Here is a 19,111-nt window from a genome sequence, read left to right on the forward strand (position 1 = left end):
TCTAGATTATTTGTTGCAGTCCATTCTGATAGAAGAGGCATAATGGTGTAAGAATTTTAAAGTTTAAGTACTGAAGCCATTGCATAATTGCATTACATCACTGTGGCTGTCAGTCTTGTGTAGATGTGACCCCACCTTGTGTAACTGTCCATGCAGATGTAAGCAATGCATAATGGATGGAGGAATAGCTTTCGGCTACAGAATTCTTCTACCTCCAGACAGCCTTCAGTAATGCGAAGAATCTTTTGTCAGTTTAAAAATGAGGCCCCGGGACTCCTAACACACAATCAGACGGCACTGGTCAAAGTTAATGAGCTAAACGGTCACAATTTAAATGGTAGGTATTAGAAAGCATCTTTCTTCCAGCCCTCAAAACAAAGACTATGCCAGAGTGTTAGTTAACCATTAAGCATTTTATTAAAAACAAGAAGTCTCTTTTTTTTTTTTTTTTTTTTTTTTAAGTAGCCCGTTTCAAAGCCACGTGTAGTTGCTTCTGAAATGGACAAGCAGCATTAAACCAAGTGTTCCTACAATGATTAGCCTGGAAAGGACACAAACAGAGGAGCGCGTCTTCTCCTTCTTCTGTGTAAAGCAACAGTAATTAGGAAGCAAGTCAGTAGGGAATCCTTTTTAAACTGTTGTAAATCAAAAGAAAATAGCAAAAGTAACAGCCCTCCGAGGGAACGAGACTCAATAACTAGACTACTATCTCCACACTTGCGCTATGCTTTAAAACTGCTGTAAATATGATCTCATCTAAATCTACGCTAGAGCAAAAGAAAAATGAGCACTCTAACACACACATAGACACAGAAGGGAACTCACCCAAACGATGGTCTCAAAGAACACACTTGGGTTTTTTTTTTTTTTTTTTTTTTTTTTTTTTTTAGCAAATAGTTAATTTACTTCATAGAACACTTTTGCAGCAGAGTGTACATTGAGAGACATTGGTTGGTACAGACTGACACAGATGAACAGTTTGCCCTTAGTGCTGCTGAGAGATGCACAGACATGCAAGGACATTCAAAAATCAAAGTCTGTACAACCCCAAATCACTAGGCAGGGGCAGGGGTGCATGGACAAGGAGAACACAGCACTGGGTGCTGCTAAATCTAATGCCCCCCCTCCCCCCCCATGAAATTCTCCAGACACAGCCTGGTTTATTTCTGTTTGTGTTCTAGTTATTGTTCAGTTAGCGCAGTGGCTCTCAACCTTACTAACGCTGCGACCCTTTAACACAGTTCCTCATGGTGTCGTGGCCCCCAACCATACAATTACCCTCATTGCCACTTCAGCATTGTAACTTTCTCCTGCTATGAATTTTAATGTAAATATATATCTGCTATGTAGGACGCCTGATGTGTGACCCCCAAAGGGATCTCCACACACAGGTTGAGAGCTGCTGACTTAGGAAGTGTGTGATACTTTGGCCACTAATAGCCAGACTTAACCTCTAAACTCCTAGTATAATTGGGGTGTGGGAGCTCTTGACAGCACATGGCAGAAAAACAGTCCCAGTTTGCTGCTATGAAACATTCAGAATTCACTAAAGGAGGCGTGACAGAGCTCTTAAGGTCCCAAATTAGGTTACATTCAGTTACTGTTGTTAATCTTTTTGTCTTCCCCGGGCCCATGCCAATGCATTTTTCTTTATATTTGGATTTATTCCAAACATATTTAGATTTTGGTTGCATTGTTTCTATTACTATAAACGATGATTAGTGTGTGTGTGTGTGTGTGCCTTTCTGTAACTCACCAGGGTCAGCAAGAGAACTGGGTTTTAAAAATAATTGTTCTACAAAGTAGATTGAGTAAAGTCAGCCTAATGACTTGACTAAAATAAGCGAAACTCTGACATACAGAGAAGGCAGTGGAATTCCAGAAACATATTACTGTCATTGCACTAATAAAAAAAAAATTCTAAGATCGTTTTAAATCCAAGATACTTGCAAACCCGAAGTCCTGGGAAGCATGTAGGCCTTCAGGTTTCAGAAACAGGAAGTGCATGTGCCATTTTTACTTTTCTTGGTTCTCTTTATAAATTCCCTTCTAAACTAATGATTCCCATACGGATGCAATGCTGTGAGATAACTGAAAACGGTTCTTTATGAACTAAGAGAACACGGTTACAAGCAGGTACTGATGGCTACATCATTCACGGTCATTAGAAGCAGGCTCAGACACTTTGTAGGAAGGTTGTTCTGTGTCTGCTCCCTCTATGCATACATTTTTTTTTTTTTTTTTGCATCTTTCAGTGAGAAGATGGCTCTCAGGCTCTCTCAGGTTTGCTTCTATTTTATTTGAGAAGTAGAAAGAAAATGACCCTGGATGAATTTTCCAAAGCAAAGCATAGCTTGGTCCTTTGAAGCAGAAACTGAATAAAAGTTGGTGCTTTTATTTAACAGATAGAAACCTGCAGAGGTTCAGAATCCCAAAACGAGAGGCCCATGGGCAGCCAGCTAGGATGGAGTCCTGCCCTGCTGTGGACTGGTAGGCACCCTTGGCTGGCCGCCCAGGCGCCCTTGCTCACCACGATCTCCAGCTGTGCGGTAGCTTGTGTGCGGATTAGCAACATACTCACCAGTACGAATAAACATTCTGAAAAAATACATCTCATACAAAAGTAGGATGGCCTCATCTCAGCTGTTCATGCCTAAAGACCCGAGGAAGGAGGCAATCTTGTCTGTTCGAGTCTTATTTTGAAGAAGGCTCATATTTCAGATGCCTTCCTTCAGCAAGAAACAACAGTGCTAAATAAGGCTTGGGAAGTCCCCTCTCTCTGTGCTTTGGATAGAGATCGGACATGACTCAGGTACATGGGAAAGAAATTGCTTTGCAGGGGATTTAAAAATACCTTCAAGCCCTAGAATCCCAACCTTTAAGCTCCAGGGTTCGACATCAAGTGGGCTACCGCCCTCTCTTGAACTTCTCCATAGTCATGGAGGAACCAACCCGGGACATTAGTCAGCAGTTTCTGAATCTTGACCCACAATGGGAAAGATACCTTGAGACAGGGGAAATAGATGGAAGCAATTACAAACAGCTATTTGATTGATGGTTGACATTGTCAGGCCTCTACTGTCTGGCAGATTGCAATGGTGTTGAACTCCCTTTGCTACCAGTGGATGTTGCTATTGGCAACCATGCAGTAAAGCCAATAAAAAGGCAAGAAGAGGAGAGGAAAACTCAACCTTAGTGGAAGCTGTAGGGTTTGTGCTATAAATTATGTCCCCCTCAGCACTCTGAAGCATCGACATTCAGGGTGGAGGGGACCCTGTCTCGTTGCTGCCGGCAGTCTCTGAAAGACCCGGGATCCAGTATTATCATAAAGTACATGCTTGAAATTTCTTGCTGTAGATGGACTGGGATCCGTTTTTCTGGCTGTTTATTTATTGTTTGGAAGGGTAACAGATGCAGGCTCACTGCAACCTCATATGGACTGATTCTCGATTCCTATCTTTGATATAAACCGTGATGAGGTGCTGTGGTGCAGTACCCAAAAGCACCTGGGCTGCAGACACAATGATCTTGCAGACTCCCCCCCCCCCCCACGTCTGTTCCTAGCTCCGCCTAGCCTTTGTTCTTCACCTGAAGGAGGGGAGACAGCTCTGCAGAAGCTATTTTCCTTTATAGCAGAGTGATTCAGAAAACTGGCTTAATAAAATCCATAAATCTGAACAGCCTCCTCTTACCTGCTCTGCCGAAGCTTTTTTTTTTCTTTTTTTTTCCTGAGCTCATTTTCCGCTGCAGTCTCTCCAGTCTTCCCTGCAGACACAGCTGTAAAGGGCACCTAGCAACATTGTTTCTTAGTGCACTGATCTCTTTCTTCTCTCCTTTGTCAAGCCCCTCCCTGTGTAATTGTCTCTTTCCTACTCAATTGACAACAAGGTTCTGCACCCTCTTTTTTTTTTTTTTTTTTTTTTTTTTGGTCTGGAAGTGCAATGATTTTTCTTTGTTTGGATTGACTTTCACCACTCCTTAGCCGGTTTGTCTTAACCATCTGCCTCTGCCCCTAATTCTCCTGTAGTCTTCTCTCTATTCTCTTTTTCTAGCCCCACCTTTTGCATGGTTTATAATGTTTCTTGCTATAACACAGCTGCCTTCCTTGGATGATTTTCAGCTCACTCCTTTCCTGTCTTGTTATCTTCATTTAACTATCCCCCACCCCCACCCCATATACCTTCAAATATCTCCTTAATACCCAGAAGGCAACGACCCTGTGAAACTATACCCCTGTTTCTTTTGGATTTGAGTAAAGTTAAAAACCGATACTGATCCATTAAACTAAGGAAAAAAATGTTTTGTAAGTTGAGGAGAAAAGTTTCCTTAAGTTTTAGATTGTTCAGAGCTGGGTTGACTCTCAGGTTTTACACCGCCAGGGACTTCCCGGCTCTCTGAATCTCTCTGTGGAGCACCATGTACGTGAACAAAGAGATGCTTGTCTGGGCTCTGGATGCCCAAGACCTGCTTCACACAGAAGTTTTCAGATTCCAGCTCTCTTTTGCCCTAGGGAATCCTTAAAAGTTTATTTGGACAAAGGATTTCAGTGCTAGGATTCCTGCAAATAAATCCCTAGTGTAATCTCACTTGGCACTTTGGGAAACAGAGAAGTCTAGTCAGAACTCACTCAGCTAATGATGCAAAGCGAGAGGCAGCAAGCCCAGTGTTCTTTGGGTAAGAGAGATCCTGTCTTTAGTGTCTCAGGTGAACTGGGCATCAAAGCAGTGTTCTAGTGACCGCATCTATTTAAAACTGCTTGTTTTCACATGCTATAGACCTAGTGGAAATAGGTTGTACAGATGTTACTTCCTGGCCTTTCTAGAATATTCTTTTTTACATGTAAGGGAAAATGTAAAATCGTGGTTCCTTAAATTGTATCCTCAAACCTTCATCCCCTTCACTTCAAACTATTCCATGCTTGGTCACTGGGTGCCTCTGCACCTGAGAACTATTTCTCACTGTTGGAAGCAGTTCCGGTATTTATACATGTCATTCGTGGTACATGTGGCCTTAGATCCCCTTTCACCTTTGCTTTAATAAAATTATTAATCTGTTCCTCCTAGAAAAAGGCTTTGCTTACAAAAGGCTGAATTCAAAAAGTGAACCATGATCTATCTCACTGCAGAGTTACAGACTCTGTGTAACATCAATTAGACAAACACACCCTACTATACTACTACTGTGGGAATCAAGACTGGGGTTACCTGGCACTATTAAGTCACGTAGGTTTATCCACTAGGCAATGAGAATCAAGGGCCTGGTGCATCACTAAGAAGCAGTAGGATTAGAAGTAAAACATCTAAAACGCAAATCTGCATTCTCGGGACCATCTGGTGAGAAAGCCTGCTCCAGGAGAGGCTGCAAGGAAAGGAAGGGCTCATAACAGAAAAGTACCATACAGGAAGCAGCCATAGTGACACTTTTACCACGGTGTCCTCTCAGCTCAGCAGGAGTGGGGCTGATGGCCCTCAGGTCCATGGATCCAAATCCAGCAGTATGGGTTCAGGATGGAAAGTTGAGGGTCATATTCTCTGTCCCACTCCATCTTTCGTGCCTCTGCTGCCAACGACACTTTCTTGGGTGCTTCCTGATACAATCAAAGCTTTGGGACTGACTATCCGAGCTGAACCAATAGGATGTTGCGGTTCAACCAAAGCAAGTAGTTCAGGATGCGGAGGACCCTCCCGACCACAGGGTGGCGCAGCGGCTCTGGGTGGTTTACAGTCTGTCTTCCCCGGCCACCATGGGACTGGCAGGGTCTGGGGAGGCAGCCGAGACCTGTAGTCTTTTTTGGTGCAACTCTTCCCACTTCCTTCGGTTGGCAGCCACTGAATCCAGCATTGGTTTCAGTTTTGCATTGACCTTCACCAAGGCCTAAAACAAAGAGGAAAACAGGTGGAGAGAGCAACCTGGGTCATGGATGTGTAGAGTCTTTCGCCTTCTGTTTAAAAGGGGGGATGGGAACCAGTTATATGAAGGGAAGTGATTACTTTGGTAAATATGAACTATTTTGCAGAGAATATGCAGGCATCTAACATTATCGTGTTGGATTCATAGAGCCCAGGCAGAGAATGAATGAGACAAGAGGGCTGGGTATTCCTCAAGGCTTTGTAGGCTCTGAGTCTGCCTGCACATCAAACAAAACAAGACAAAAATGCAGATCACCGGTAACTACTAACAGACATGTCTTTGCCTGCCTGGAGAGAGCTCTGTCTATCAATCCATCAAGCTGGGAACTTAAATTAAAAACAAAACAAAACACCAAACCCAACCAAACAAAACTTACAATGACTCTGCCCCAGATGCCCAGGGGAATTTTCCCACATAAAAAAAGGTCAGGTGAATTCCCAAGACAAGTGGAAGGACTGGTTTTCCTCCGAAAGCAAAATGTGGGTGGCCATGCTCAACACACAGACTGACATGGAGTGATGTAGCTCTGAATGCCGTGGATGGGTCCCTGCCGAGTGTTCCTCTGGGTGTGTGTGGGAGAGGACAGGTCTTCATGGGAGCCTGCTGACAGGACTCTGTTCCTCTCCCGCAGACCTGTCCCTGTATCTGGTTGGCTTGGCTGCAAGCCCTCTTAACTTTCCCAGCAGTCCTAACTTTGCACTTTAAAAACCTTAGAGTCCTTCTAACTCAAACATCTGTTTCCACTCTAGTAACATGTATGGGAACAGATAATGATGTGAAGGGGTCAGGGCGTGGAAGAGAGGGCTGGAGAGGCCCGGGGAGATGGGAGGAGGGGAGGCCTGTGGAGTGCCATTTGGGGCAGATGGATCACTAGGCTCATGAAACTCATGCTGCAGGGCCCTTAACTGCACAAAATTCATAGATCCTTCTAAATACTTCTAAATAAGTTTTTCTTTTTAAGAGAAGAGGTCCCTGCTTGATGGCTTGATGGACTTCTGGCAGGGTGTCCTTCTCTTAAGCACAGCTCAACACACCTGCCAGTAAACCTGACAGACCCCTCCCCCCCCAAAGAGATCTGAGTGAGTAGTGAGACTCCTGCTGCTTAACGTAAAGCTTCTCACTGATGCCCTGTAATAGTGATTCCCACCCTTCCTCCATCCCACCTGTGTGTGTGAGCGTGAGTGCGTGAGTGTGTGCGTGAGTGTGTGGCTCCATTCCAGTGACCTTCGTTGCACTGACTAGAAACATCTCATTTAAAAATCAGACATACCCATTTATTTCATATATGAAAAGAGCAAAGCAACATAGTAACCCAGGGATAAAATTTCCCCTTTATTTCCAGGAGAAAAATGCAGATGCCCCAATCCTGCTCAGTGCTCGGTGTTTGTTTGTTTGTTTGTCGGTTTGTTTATTTTTGACCACAGTGTGAGGCGGCCGTGACTGCTGTGCTTTTATTTAGCATGCCTTGGCACTGTCTCCTCTTTACCCTGATCAAGCCTTTTAATTAAACCGACTACTGTAATTCCTATGGAAATTAGTGTATATGTTATTTTCCTGCTACAAAAGCATTTCTCTAGAAATTATTTTTTTTTTTAATCCCAGGAGCACGAATTGGAATTTTTTTCTGCCGAAATGTAATTAAAAACTCATTTGATCACACTATTTCTGGCTCTGTTTTACTTATTAAATTCCTGTAATCAGTTTTCTTTTATGGAGCTGCTGGGAAATGATCTCAAAAGCAACACATTTTTCTCTTCTTTGGCAGGTTCCCGAGCATTTACTAAATTACATTCCTAGCACCTGCCCATGATTCGAATTACTCCACCAATTTATCCTTTAAAGCATTTAAGTTTGTTTGGCTTAGCCCCAAATAGCTTTCCCCCCTATATCTTTCTTCTTTCCTTTTTTCTCTTGCTTCCTTTGTGTGGAATAAAACACCGTTGGTGGTGGTGGTGATGAGGGGGTTAGGGAGAGAAATACTGATTTCTCAAAATTCCCTCCTTTTCTTTGTTTTCTTCAGAGATAGGATTACAAAGGAACAATCATTTTTCTTAGGACAAGTGTTAGTTCTGAACAATGGTAGCAAAACTCCCCATCTTGAGGAATCGCCCTGATGCTATAAGTTTGTACCTAAATGCAGTTGGCTGCAAGGGCGAGGAACTAGTTAGTGTATTTGTGTCTGTAAAGTACCTGCAAAGAACAGAAGTAGACTATCCCCTTCCCAGCCACCAGTTGTCAGGGACTCATTCAAGTAGACAAAGAATGCAAGCTCTGTGCTTTCTGTGAGAAACTCAGGACCACGGATGTTGCTGCCGATGCTCTGGGTAAAGAATGGAATGAATCAGAGGTGGGAACACAACAAGGTTTTCCCACGAAGAGAGGGATATCTGCAAACCTAAGCCCCAAGGTTCACGGCATCTACTAGCCAGGTGCTGTGAGCAAGACAACTGCTCCTAGCACATACAAAGATGTGGACTCAAAGGCTGGCCACCAGCTGGTAATCCCTGATGGCTCTGTGAAAGTGAGTCCCTCCTCATGGAAAGAGAGAGAGAGGAAGAGTACCCGCTGTCACCTATGAGGGATTCATAGATGGTTGCATTAGCCACAGGGTGCCCAGCTTCTCTGTGGCATTCCTGTGCATGGTCATTTAGAGACCATTTAAATACCCCAGGGGCAATGAGCACACTGTTTCCCAAGGAGTTCTAAAAGCCTCTGGTTTTAGACTAGCGTTTCCTGCTCCGAGTTCCAGGCTGTGGCTCTGTAACTTATTCCCAGGGGTTTGACCAGACTCCTCCAGAGCAATGTGGGACTCATGACTCTAGTGTCGATCCTGTGAAAAACCAATTGGACTCAAAAGTTGGATACCACTAGCACTCTCTTGTCCTATCCAGAGTACCTGGGATGCTTTTTGTACGCGGGGACATACCTTACACGTAGCCATCTGGGTTGGCCGAGGGATTTCTCCCTCCTGGCTTGGAAAGTCACACTCCATTGTTGAGCTCTCTAGTGGCTAGCACAAGATTTTATTTATATTTTCAATAAGTAACATCCACGTAGCTCAAGGGATACACGAGGGTACAAAATGTACGGTTTAAAGTCTCCTTCTACACTGCCCCAACCATTGAATTCCCATTGCAAGAGACACTAGGTATGAACAGCTATTAGTGTGGCCTTCAAGAATAATTTTTACCTGTATAAATTAAAAGTGAGATTTTTTTTATGGCTACCTAGTGTTCAACAGCTGTCAAACCAGTTCTCTGTTGTTAAAGGAAATTAGTGTTGTTAATATTTGGCCATCCTAAGTAATGGTGTTAAGGATATTCCGTATATAGCCATTCTGTAGATGAAGACTAGCAGAAGGTCAAAGGATAGAATTAGCACTTCTAGGTCAAATGGTATGTGAATTTGTATTTTGATAGTCTGTATCTGCTAAATCAGAACATATTGACAGTGTCTAAGATAGAGAACAAGAGGTTTATACTAAGCATGCTAACAAGAAAATGAGAATACAGTCTCAAGGCCTTGAAAAGAGGGAGACTGCATAAAGCTGAGAAGAACACACAGACCTGGCACTTGGACCTCTCTCCTCTGGACTATCCAGATGCTGGTGTGTATTCAGAGGACTCCATCTCTCCCCAGCACCACAACACATTGCTTTAGGATGTTTCTGAAGCCCGGTCCCTGAAAGCAACTCTCCACCTGGCAAATGACTCCATCGAGATCTCCTGTAGCCGATGCATTCTCTCGGTCCTTCACATGCAACCGACTTGACCACCCTGTTCATCTCACAGGTTACCGCCGTCATCACCATGTGTTAAGGGGACGCTTACTTAGCACCAGGCTGCACTGTTTCAGGCACGCTGACGGCTGACTTTCTCAAGAACCTCATGAGCTCCATGTGATTATTATCCGTGTTGCTGTTAGTTTGTAATGGAGAAAAACCAAGACCTAAATGGAAGGGCTTGTTCACAGCAACTCAGTGGGTAATGAAAGAGGTTGACAGTGCTTCCACCTCAGTACGGCTGCTGTTGCGGGTTAGATACATGTTTTCTGTGGTGGTTGTACATTTTAGGATACCCTAGATGCTGATAACAGTAACTCTCTATAACCCAAATTGTGGTAACCCAAAATATCTTTATCTTTGAAGGATATACGTATTGTGAGGTGTCCGCAGACTCATCCCAGCCATGAACCACAGTGCTTAGCTGAACGTAGCTTTCCTGCCATGTGAATGAGCCCACATATATAGTATAGTATCTTCGTTGGCAGAGAAGGGAGCTTAGCTTCCTTTGGCCAAATGATGCTCTCTCTTTCCCGTTTCTGATGACATTTAAGAAAAGAAGATGAGGAGGATTTATATAATGAACATTTACTGCACTGGGCCAGGGCTAGGGGCCCAATGCCATTACCTCACAAAAACGTCATGGCGGTTCTATGTGGTGGGTCTCTTCAGCCTCTCTTTATAGGTAAGGAGATTGCAGTTCAACAAGGTCAAATGACTGACCTGTCATCATATAGTGAGAGACTGAGCTGAAGTCTTGCTGGTTTCAAGTACTGTGTGGCAGCTCCCTCCCTGGACAACCAGTTCTCCTTGGTCACTCTTGCTATGCTCAGCCGTCTCTCTGAAGCCTCCTGTCGTCTTCCTGTGTATGTAGACCCAAAGCATGCCAACAATTTCTCCAGCTATAGTTCCCATGCTGAAAATGTTTTGTATTTTATTTCTAGTACTTTAGAGATGTGATCCCACCCCGTTGCTTTGTGGGGTCTTCTAGGTGGTTGGCCTTGGGCAGATGAGGTAGATGATCCCCTTCCCAGCCATCAGCTGTCAGAAGCTAATTGGAGTGGACAATGAACGCAAGCTGTGCGCTTTCTATGAGAAGCTCACAAGCACAGAAGTAACTGCTGATACTCTGGGTGAAGATGGAAGTTATATGGTCTGAATCCATGGTGGATATGACAAACCAGGCTTTCCCAGGAGGTCAGGTGTCCTGCCCCACTGTGGGATGCACCTGCTGTTGGGCAAGGGGCATTCTTGTTATAGATCAAGAAAAACTTGAAGTATAAGTCTAGGATGCACTGTGGATGCTAACCTGAATATTTGAAACTCAGGCTTGCTCAGCCATATACCCCCATTAGATACCCAGAGCAATGGTCCATCTACTCTTAGACTGGAGTTTCCATTGTTGTAAGCTTTTAAGAATATTTTCCTTCTTTTTCAAGTGCATTGATTGAGTCTTCTCATTATTATGCACCAGGACTTTCTTGTGTCTTTGGATCCTGGTGATTCTAGATATTGGACATTGTGAGTTTTATGTGGATATCAGTTACATTTGTCATTGCAACCACAAAATATCTGAAAGGAGCGACTTAAGTAAAGAAGGGTTTGTTCTGTTGCAGAGCTGAGCTCTCTGCTTCCTGACCGTGGACACATTGTGACCGGATAGCTGTGATCCTGCTACATGCCCTCCTTGCTACAATGGCGGGTGCTTTGCTATAGTGATGGGAAACCGACAGAGAGCTGTGCCGCTCCATGATCTCTGCCCATAATAGAGGCAGGGCCTTTCTGCTTTATTACTTATTTAGCTGTAAATCTAATTCCTATTACAGCGACCTTGGGAGGTACTGGCCTTTCCTCTCTACCTGTCATAGACCAATGGCTGGTTAAGGCTTCCTATCTGTAGCCTAAGAGGCCGCCCATGTTCTGATCTTCTACCCAATCCAACCATACAAACAAACCTAGAAACCCATCTCCAGATGAGCACAGGGCTCTCTCAGTGCTATTGTTCCTGAGGCCACATTGCCTTCAGCTCTCTGGGCTGCTAACAGCTGGAGTTTGGCCTCGAGTTCCTTCAGTCATGACCCACACCTGCTACCATCTGACATGGTAAAACATCTACCGTTGACCACGGTCATTTCTGGGATCGAGACATCAAGATGTGGGACAAAAGAGTAAGAGCCTGGCTTGCTCCTGGAGACAGCGACAGCCCCTCTGCCTCATGGCCGTTGTAAGGGCACAAGAGAAACCAAATTCACACCAGACTGGGCTTTGAACCTGAATGTGTCCAAATATATCATCAATACTTTAATAACATCCGAGGGAGTTATCTGAGCTAGATATTCATTTTTATGGATAAAGATTACTGTTTGTTGGATTATATAGTTCCAAATTGCTAGAAATATGACTTAGCATTTTCTGCCTTCTCCTACCAGTATATTATAAAAGAGAAACATGAGAAACTCAGGTACAGTTTATGAAACAGAAAGGATCCAGAGGACTTTCTGAAATGCTCCCCCTCTTTAATCGCCCAGGGTTGACCCCAGGCTATGCTAGGCAAGGCTGCATCCCTGCCTCCTAGGGTAACACGGACAAATGAAGTTGGCTCTCATCTCAGGCAAGTTTTCTAGCACCTTTCTACTACCATGGTTGTCTCCTTTCTGAGTGAAATGGCAGGGGTCCTCTGGGGACTGGCAGCTTGAAATGGAAAAGCACAGACACGACGAGCTGCTGACACAGCCACCCAGACCTCCAGCAGAAGGGGCAAGGGGCACGTCAGCCGTGGCGGGCCTTCAGAGTCTCTCAGACTCACATGACTGATGAGTCACGAGGGCAAGAGTGTCTTTGAGAAACGTAGGAGGTTTCTATTTAAGGCATGTGACTTCAGAATGGAGCAGTCAAGTGTGATAAGCGGGTCTTAACTTACAAATTAGTGACCTGCTGAACTTCTAGGTTCTGAAAGGCAAAGGTTACCGATGAGTTAACAGATAACAGCCCCAGACTGGACATGCCACATCGCAGCGACGCACTTGCCCGTGAGTCACGTCTAAGCTTCTCCTCTCCACGTGCTGTCATGGCTGGAGACGCAGTGACTTGACCAGGTTGAGCTGAACTCATCCCTGTCCTTCAGACCACCTCGTCTGTTCACAGGGCCACTCTCCCAGGAGTTCAGCCTTGTTATCTGTGTATCAATCCCTGTCTGGAATTCACAGCAATGTCCTCTTCACCCCCATGACACAGTCACCCCCTTCCACAGGGTCTCTGCACTTGTGTCTTCTGTTGCTGATGCTACAGTCCCCACTTCAGGCTATCATACGCCTCCACCTAAATCCTGTGACAGCATCCTTACTAGTCTCCTGCCTTCTGTTTGCTCCAGTCCAATCGGCCCTTACAGGCCCAAGCTTGCTTTTCCCTCCTGAACACATAGTGGTTCCCACTGTGTGCTGAAATAGTCAGTAGAACAAGGCCAAAGCTCTCACATGCAGCCCGAGAAACCCTATGAGAGAGAGAGAGAGAGAGAGAGAGAGAGAGAGAGAGAGAGAGAGAGAGAGAGAGAGAGAAGAGAGAGAGAGAGATCCCAAGAGAGAAGGAAACTCAGAGATAAAACTAACTAGAAACCTGATATCTGACTTGGGTGACAGTTCAAAAACAGACCGCTGAAATGCCCTAGTAATCGCCCCATGTTCCCTAGAAGACTGGAAGCATTCATCTTTCCGGGTGCTGGAGCATGCTGTTGAGTTTAAAGGCTCCACATGCTGTTTGGCAGGGGAGCTGCGGAGAGCTGGTGGGACCCGTGAGAGCAGATGGGGCTGCTCCAGGGTCCAGATGGAGAGAGCAAACAGCCTCCTAAACCCGACTCGTTCCCTCCCCAGTCCAATGGCTTTTGAAACTCAAGGTTGTGTAAAAATTAATTTGCATTAAATTGCTTAAGATAATGTATTAACTACCATATGAGGTTCCCAGCAGTTTTTAAACCGTACTTGGAAAAACAAATAATCAAGCCATAGCAGTGAACTCAGAAGCAAGCCCAGACTTCTTGAAAGAAACGTTTCCACGTTAGTGGTAGCTTTAGAGCAACTATTTGTGTGACTTTCAGAAGCCTGGAAATAAAGAATAAATATTTACATGTGAAAGTCTGTCAGGTCCTGTATCCATGCCTCAAAATAATTTTTCCTTAGTAAGTCTTTGATGCAACCAGCAGGAGATATATATTTATTCTCCCATTTTATGAACAAAAAACAAAAGAACAAAACCAACCAAACAAAAAAACCATTAAAAACAAAAGCCAAAAATCCCTGGCTGAGAAATGTTATATCACTTGCCCGGGGAAGACAGTATTGGGGTTTGAACATGGGCTTTTGAATCCAGAGCCCACACTAGTCACCAGTTATTTTATTGGTGACATCAGCATATAATTTTGTATGGGGCAATCCTGAAAATGAGAGTTAAGGAAAGAAAACTTAATTTCTAGGCAGGTCTTGTTTGTCCATACTAAAAAAATATAATTTGCCCATAAACGTCCTTAACAGACACCAATCGTGCAGTGGTCTCAGACTGGTGTGGGGAAAGTCAGCAAGGAAAACAGGTCACCCTGCAGATCCTGAACAGGGTGCAAAGGCCGTCAAGCTACAGAGCTAACAGGAACGTGGGAATGGAAACAGGGTGGGAATGCGAAGATGCCCCTGCAGAGGCCCTGACTCGAGCCCGCCCATGACACAGTGGGCTTTTAGCCACCGCTGCGGTGTGAGCTATTTATACTGTTTGTCCTCCTTCTTTGGCCACAGTGAAGAGGTTGAGTGTCTCTGACCGTATAACCTTTGGCCTATCTGGGGACATGGCCGTTTATTCTGTTGACACTGGCATTTCTAGCAGCGTTTGCAAGCTGCCTGTCCCGAATGCTGCTCAGCCTTCCTTGAACTTACTAATGGCTGGTGAAATGTAAGTAGAATCCATAAGGCAGGATTTCAGGCACAATACTTAAAGAACCACAATCAGCCCGGATGGTGGCATACAGCCCGGATGGAGCCGCTTTCTCTGCCCTTTATCCCTGTCTCCTCGATGCGGTGGAATTTCAACTTAATGGCTGGAGCTGCAGTGGCTATCTTGTGATAGTGAGGCAAGCTTTAACAAGGCAGCCACTTTTGAAAAAAAGATGAAGAAGGTCTGGGTCTCTTTATGCCTGTGTGGGTACAGCCCAGAATTGGTTAGTCTAGGGTATTTTTATCTGGTACTAGTGGTGGAATATAAATGATGCCCTAGTTAGGTCTCTGTTTTCTGACTGCCTGTGGAGGTGGAAGGATGCTCTAATCACCTTGATTCTTGAACAAACTGATCTCCCTCAGAGAGGAAAGAGAGGGAGGGAGGAAGGGAGGAAGTGGGAGAGGAAGGGACAGAGGGAGGGATGGAGGGAGGGACGGATAGCAGTGGGTTATAAATGAACTCTCTTGGACAGTAAAAGCTAAACAATGGCCCACCACTCTTCCCATTCCAGAGCCCCATCCGCCCCCAACTCCCCGCCCCCCAGGCTAGCCTCAGGATACCCCGAGGATTTGTTTAGGGATGTGCCTGAGGCTAGTGGGTTTTAAGCTGGAAGTTCCCCCTCTTTTTCTTTGTGGTGCAGTAACAGCTGTAATGACAGAGCTATGACTTCAGAGGCTGGGCCTCTAGTTCTATTCACAACTAGACACTGGGCCGGCCACTCTTTCGTCAGGCCCAAATTGTGTGTAGAGCTGGCCATCACAGTGGGTGGACTAGTCTCTCTTCTCAAAGGACTGGTGACTGCTCAGTGTGCGACCCCCACCACCCAGTGGGAAAGTTCACAGAAGCTGACTCATCACTCATGCACACACTCCAACAGATGGAAGACATTGTTATTCAAGAATCATAACGACTGCCCTGCAGTGGTGGCGCACTCCTTGAATCCCAGCACTTGGAGGCAGAGGCAGGTGGATTTCTGAGTTCGAGACCAGCCTGGTCTACAGAGTAAGCTCCAGGACAGCCAGGGCTACACAGAGAAACCCTGTCTTAAAAAAAAAAAAAAAAAAAAAAAAGAATCACAATGACTAGAACTCTTCCAGGGCGAGCAGGGAAGAGGAGGATGTGTGTCTCTGCCCTTCCCCCCTCCCTCAGTTCTCCTACATATTGCCCCTCTAAGCTCCCTAGCCACGTGAGCCTCTAAATCCCATCACTGCTCAACCTCAACTGCGGACTCCTTATTCTCTTCCATCCTAGGTTTCATTTGAATTTGCTGAGGCTTCCCCCCAAAACTTTGAACTGGTGTCTGGTTCATGGGTGTCTCACCCTCTTCAGTGTAGATACGGTGCTGACACTCACCCTTCCCACTTCAAGGCAGAGTCACGACTAAAACAGCGTGTGTTTCCCTTTCCCCAAGCCCAGCCTGGCCAGCAGAGAGGGCCAGTTTTCTTAGGTTCTTACAGTCTCAACCTGTCCTGATTTGTGGACCCAGCAGACACCGGAGGAGAACGTCAGCGCCCTCTGCTGGCAGAGCTAATGAGACAGCACAGTTGTAGCTCTTAGGGAAGGGGACCCAAAGGGGTTGATCAGCTAGCCTTCAGCAATCGTTTAGCCTGGTGATGATCCAGGCGAACCCAGAAAAGAACCCTAGAGCCAGTTATTTCCTCCTTGTGTGAATTCAGTATTACACTGTGTTTACCCACAGGATGGATTGCTTTGTCCAACTTGGAAAATGATTTTTCTGCATGTGGTATTACTGATGAGCAACGACAGGCTGGCTGTGTGAGAGGTTTGCAGAGACCAAAACATATTATCAGGTTGTGTGTGTGTGTGTGTGTGTGTTAGTGATACTGCAGATCTTAAAATCTAAGTGATGGGAGATAGTTACCAAAGAACAGTAAAGATGATAAAGCCAGTGGTAATGCTTTGCAGAAAAGCAGGCAGGCAGGCTCATTAGAATCCTGAGCAAGCATGATTCAGTTGAGTCTTAAGAGCATCGTCAACCTAAGGTATACCTGAAGATGATGCTCATGGTATCATGTTTAATATTCTGGAGGCTAATTACAGGACCAGTAATAACTTACAAGGAGATTATTTTCTCACCAAGGCTGGAGCGGACTACCAGTGCATGTGAAAGTTTACAAGGAAGCCCTTTCTTTCCATTTCTGTCTTGACCCCACAGTTTTGCTCTCTTCTTTATATGCTCCAGGGATTTCTTTGTGGGAAGAGATAGTCACGATGACATTAACATTCTGAATAAATGAGGCAAGAAATTTAGACTTTCCAGGCTTAAAGCATTGCTATTTCCGTAATGTCAGGCTGTATGACACAGCTGGGCATGATGGAGACTGTGCAGTGTCTAGCTGAATGAACCACCTCTTTGGGCACGGCCTGTTCTGGGAACTGCCCATTGCTTGCTGTTCTAGAGAGTAGATGATGGACTACTGAGTTATTGGTGGATCTTTCTAGTTAGGAGCACTGCCTCTTCATTGATCTAACCTCACAACCATCCAGGGGGTGGGTCTCACCCAGTCTGTTTACATAGATCATGCACCTATCCATGGGGAAACAAGGTCCACAGACGTTAAGTTGGCATGGTTAAATGTAAAGCAGGGTTGGTAGGTTAGCCCAGTCCTGCTTTGATACAAAGCCTGTGGTATCTTCTTATCTGGCAACGTAGCCAGTGTGTTGAGGAACAAAAGTCTCTTCCCATCTTATTGCAGGGCCAACAGCAGACAGGCATTCCTTCTATTGCAGGGGGTTTGTTTCAGAATCCCCGAAGTTGGTGCGTGGCTACTTCAAAAAGCAAGGACACCTCAACACCGTCTCGAAAGCTTTAAGGTGTAGACAATGAATCTTTTATCTACACCCCAACTCCACCTTCCTCTGCGAAGATAAAACCAGGACTGTAAGGAGTAATTGACAGGCAAGCTGAAGGGACAGCTCCTGTGAATGGACAGAGAACAGTGGCTTCGGCTCTAATGAGCCCCTCTAGGACAGTGTCCTGGGTTATCCCGGTGCCTGGGTTTTCAGAGCAGCCTGGTAGCTCATCCATCATGTTCATTGTGAGGGCGACTCCTGACTTGGCAGGAATGGCTGCTGACCCAGAAGCCGCAGGCTTTGATGGATGGGGCTTCGTGGAAGAGGTGGTTGGGACACGTAACTAAAATGTAGCCACATGGTAATAATCCACCCTTTACACATCGGAGTGTTTTCCAATAAAATTAGGCCACCGAGGATTTATAGCAATACATAAAATACATTTCCCCCCAAAATTCAATGTGTAAAGAGGACCATTAAAAAATTGCATTTGGTGAGCTGCAGATATTCATTTTCTTACTTAAAAGTGTTTCTCTTGTGTGCCTTGAGTCCGAGAGACCCCAAGTAGAATGCATAGGATGTCTGTGGCACAGTTGCAAATCAGTACCTTTAGTCTGAATGTGTTTGGAGGACAGTGCTGCGGGGCCTCCAAGAATGGATTCTAGGATATGTTCTTAGCATGCACTCTTTTTAAAAGCATGTGTTTGAAAGTTCCCTAAGTTAAATTAAGACTAATTGCAAGTAGTAATAAGTGAGCACAGTGCAAATCTGATGATGACTGAGTGCACATGGGTGACTGTGCGTGCACGCATGTGTGCATGTGTGTGTGTGTGTGTATGTATGTTCACATGTGAGAGAGTGTGTGTGTGTGTGTGTGTGTGTGTGTATGTTCACATGCGAGAGAGAGTGTGTCTGTGTGTGTGTGTGGTATGGGTACAATACTTATGTGAGTTTAAAAGAGGCCCTCACTTTCAGCATCGAGCAATGCTCATATTTCAGGGTGGGAGTCATCAAACTCTCGAATCCCAAATGCTCCAGACATAGGGAGACTGAGACCCAAAGTGACCACGTGGAATACCTTGTCTATAAGTAGAGGACTTTGGGGACAGAAATCCCCTATTCTTTTAGTGGTCGTTTCCTGTAGAGTAGGGAAATTGCCCTCTTCTTAATTCTAGGATGATGAAGATAATGAGATTCTCAAGAGAAAGAATAAGAGGATGAATAAAGGGATGACTTCCATTGACCACTGTGTCTGTGTCTAGATCATCTACATCGCTCTACCCACACCTGCACGGAGGGTGTTGCATCAGTAGCTGGTCTCTTTGCCCATGGGAGGAGCTTCATCTATTCACTGTAGCACTGGGCAGAGGGAGGATCATTGTGGCTTCTCATTTCTCATGCTTTAAGTTCCCCCTAGGCTAAGATGCAGGGCTGTTTGTATGATAGGGTCAATGGAACAATACCTCACGGTTTTCTTACATTTCTGAAGTGTAGTTTTTATTCTCCAGGAGCATAAACTTTAGTAGGTTAGACGCTGCCTAGTGGGCAGTACACCAATCTTTTAGATGTTAGGAAGGCATGTCAATTTAGTTCGTAGTCAGAGACAATTCAAAATGAAATAAGTTGTCTAAT

The 19,111-nt window shown here is 45.0% G+C and overlaps 1 protein-coding gene across 3 annotated transcripts in view; it reads right to left on the reverse strand.

Moving 5' to 3' along the window:
• Nucleotides 1-394: 394 nt before the first annotated feature.
• Nucleotides 395-19,111, reverse strand: part of Pde11a (phosphodiesterase 11A) — a 353,338-nt gene continuing 334,621 nt past the window's right edge. For 2 of the 3 annotated variants that reach the window (XM_006499454.2, XM_006499453.2), the window contains 2 exons: nucleotides 8,101-8,230; nucleotides 1,613-5,874 (listed from right to left, as the gene is read on the reverse strand). In XM_006499454.2, coding sequence (XP_006499517.1) covers nucleotides 5,615-5,874; nucleotides 8,101-8,230 — 390 coding nt within the window. In that variant the 3' untranslated portion in view covers nucleotides 1,613-5,614. Of the gene's footprint in view, nucleotides 5,875-8,100; nucleotides 8,231-19,111 lie in introns of all 3 variants that reach the window. The other variant, NM_001081033.3, reaches the window with a different exon arrangement.

Source organism: Mus musculus, chromosome 2 (assembly GCF_000001635.26).
Source record: "Mus musculus strain C57BL/6J chromosome 2, GRCm38.p6 C57BL/6J".
In the NCBI taxonomy this organism is placed as follows: Eukaryota; Metazoa; Chordata; class Mammalia; order Rodentia; family Muridae; genus Mus; species Mus musculus.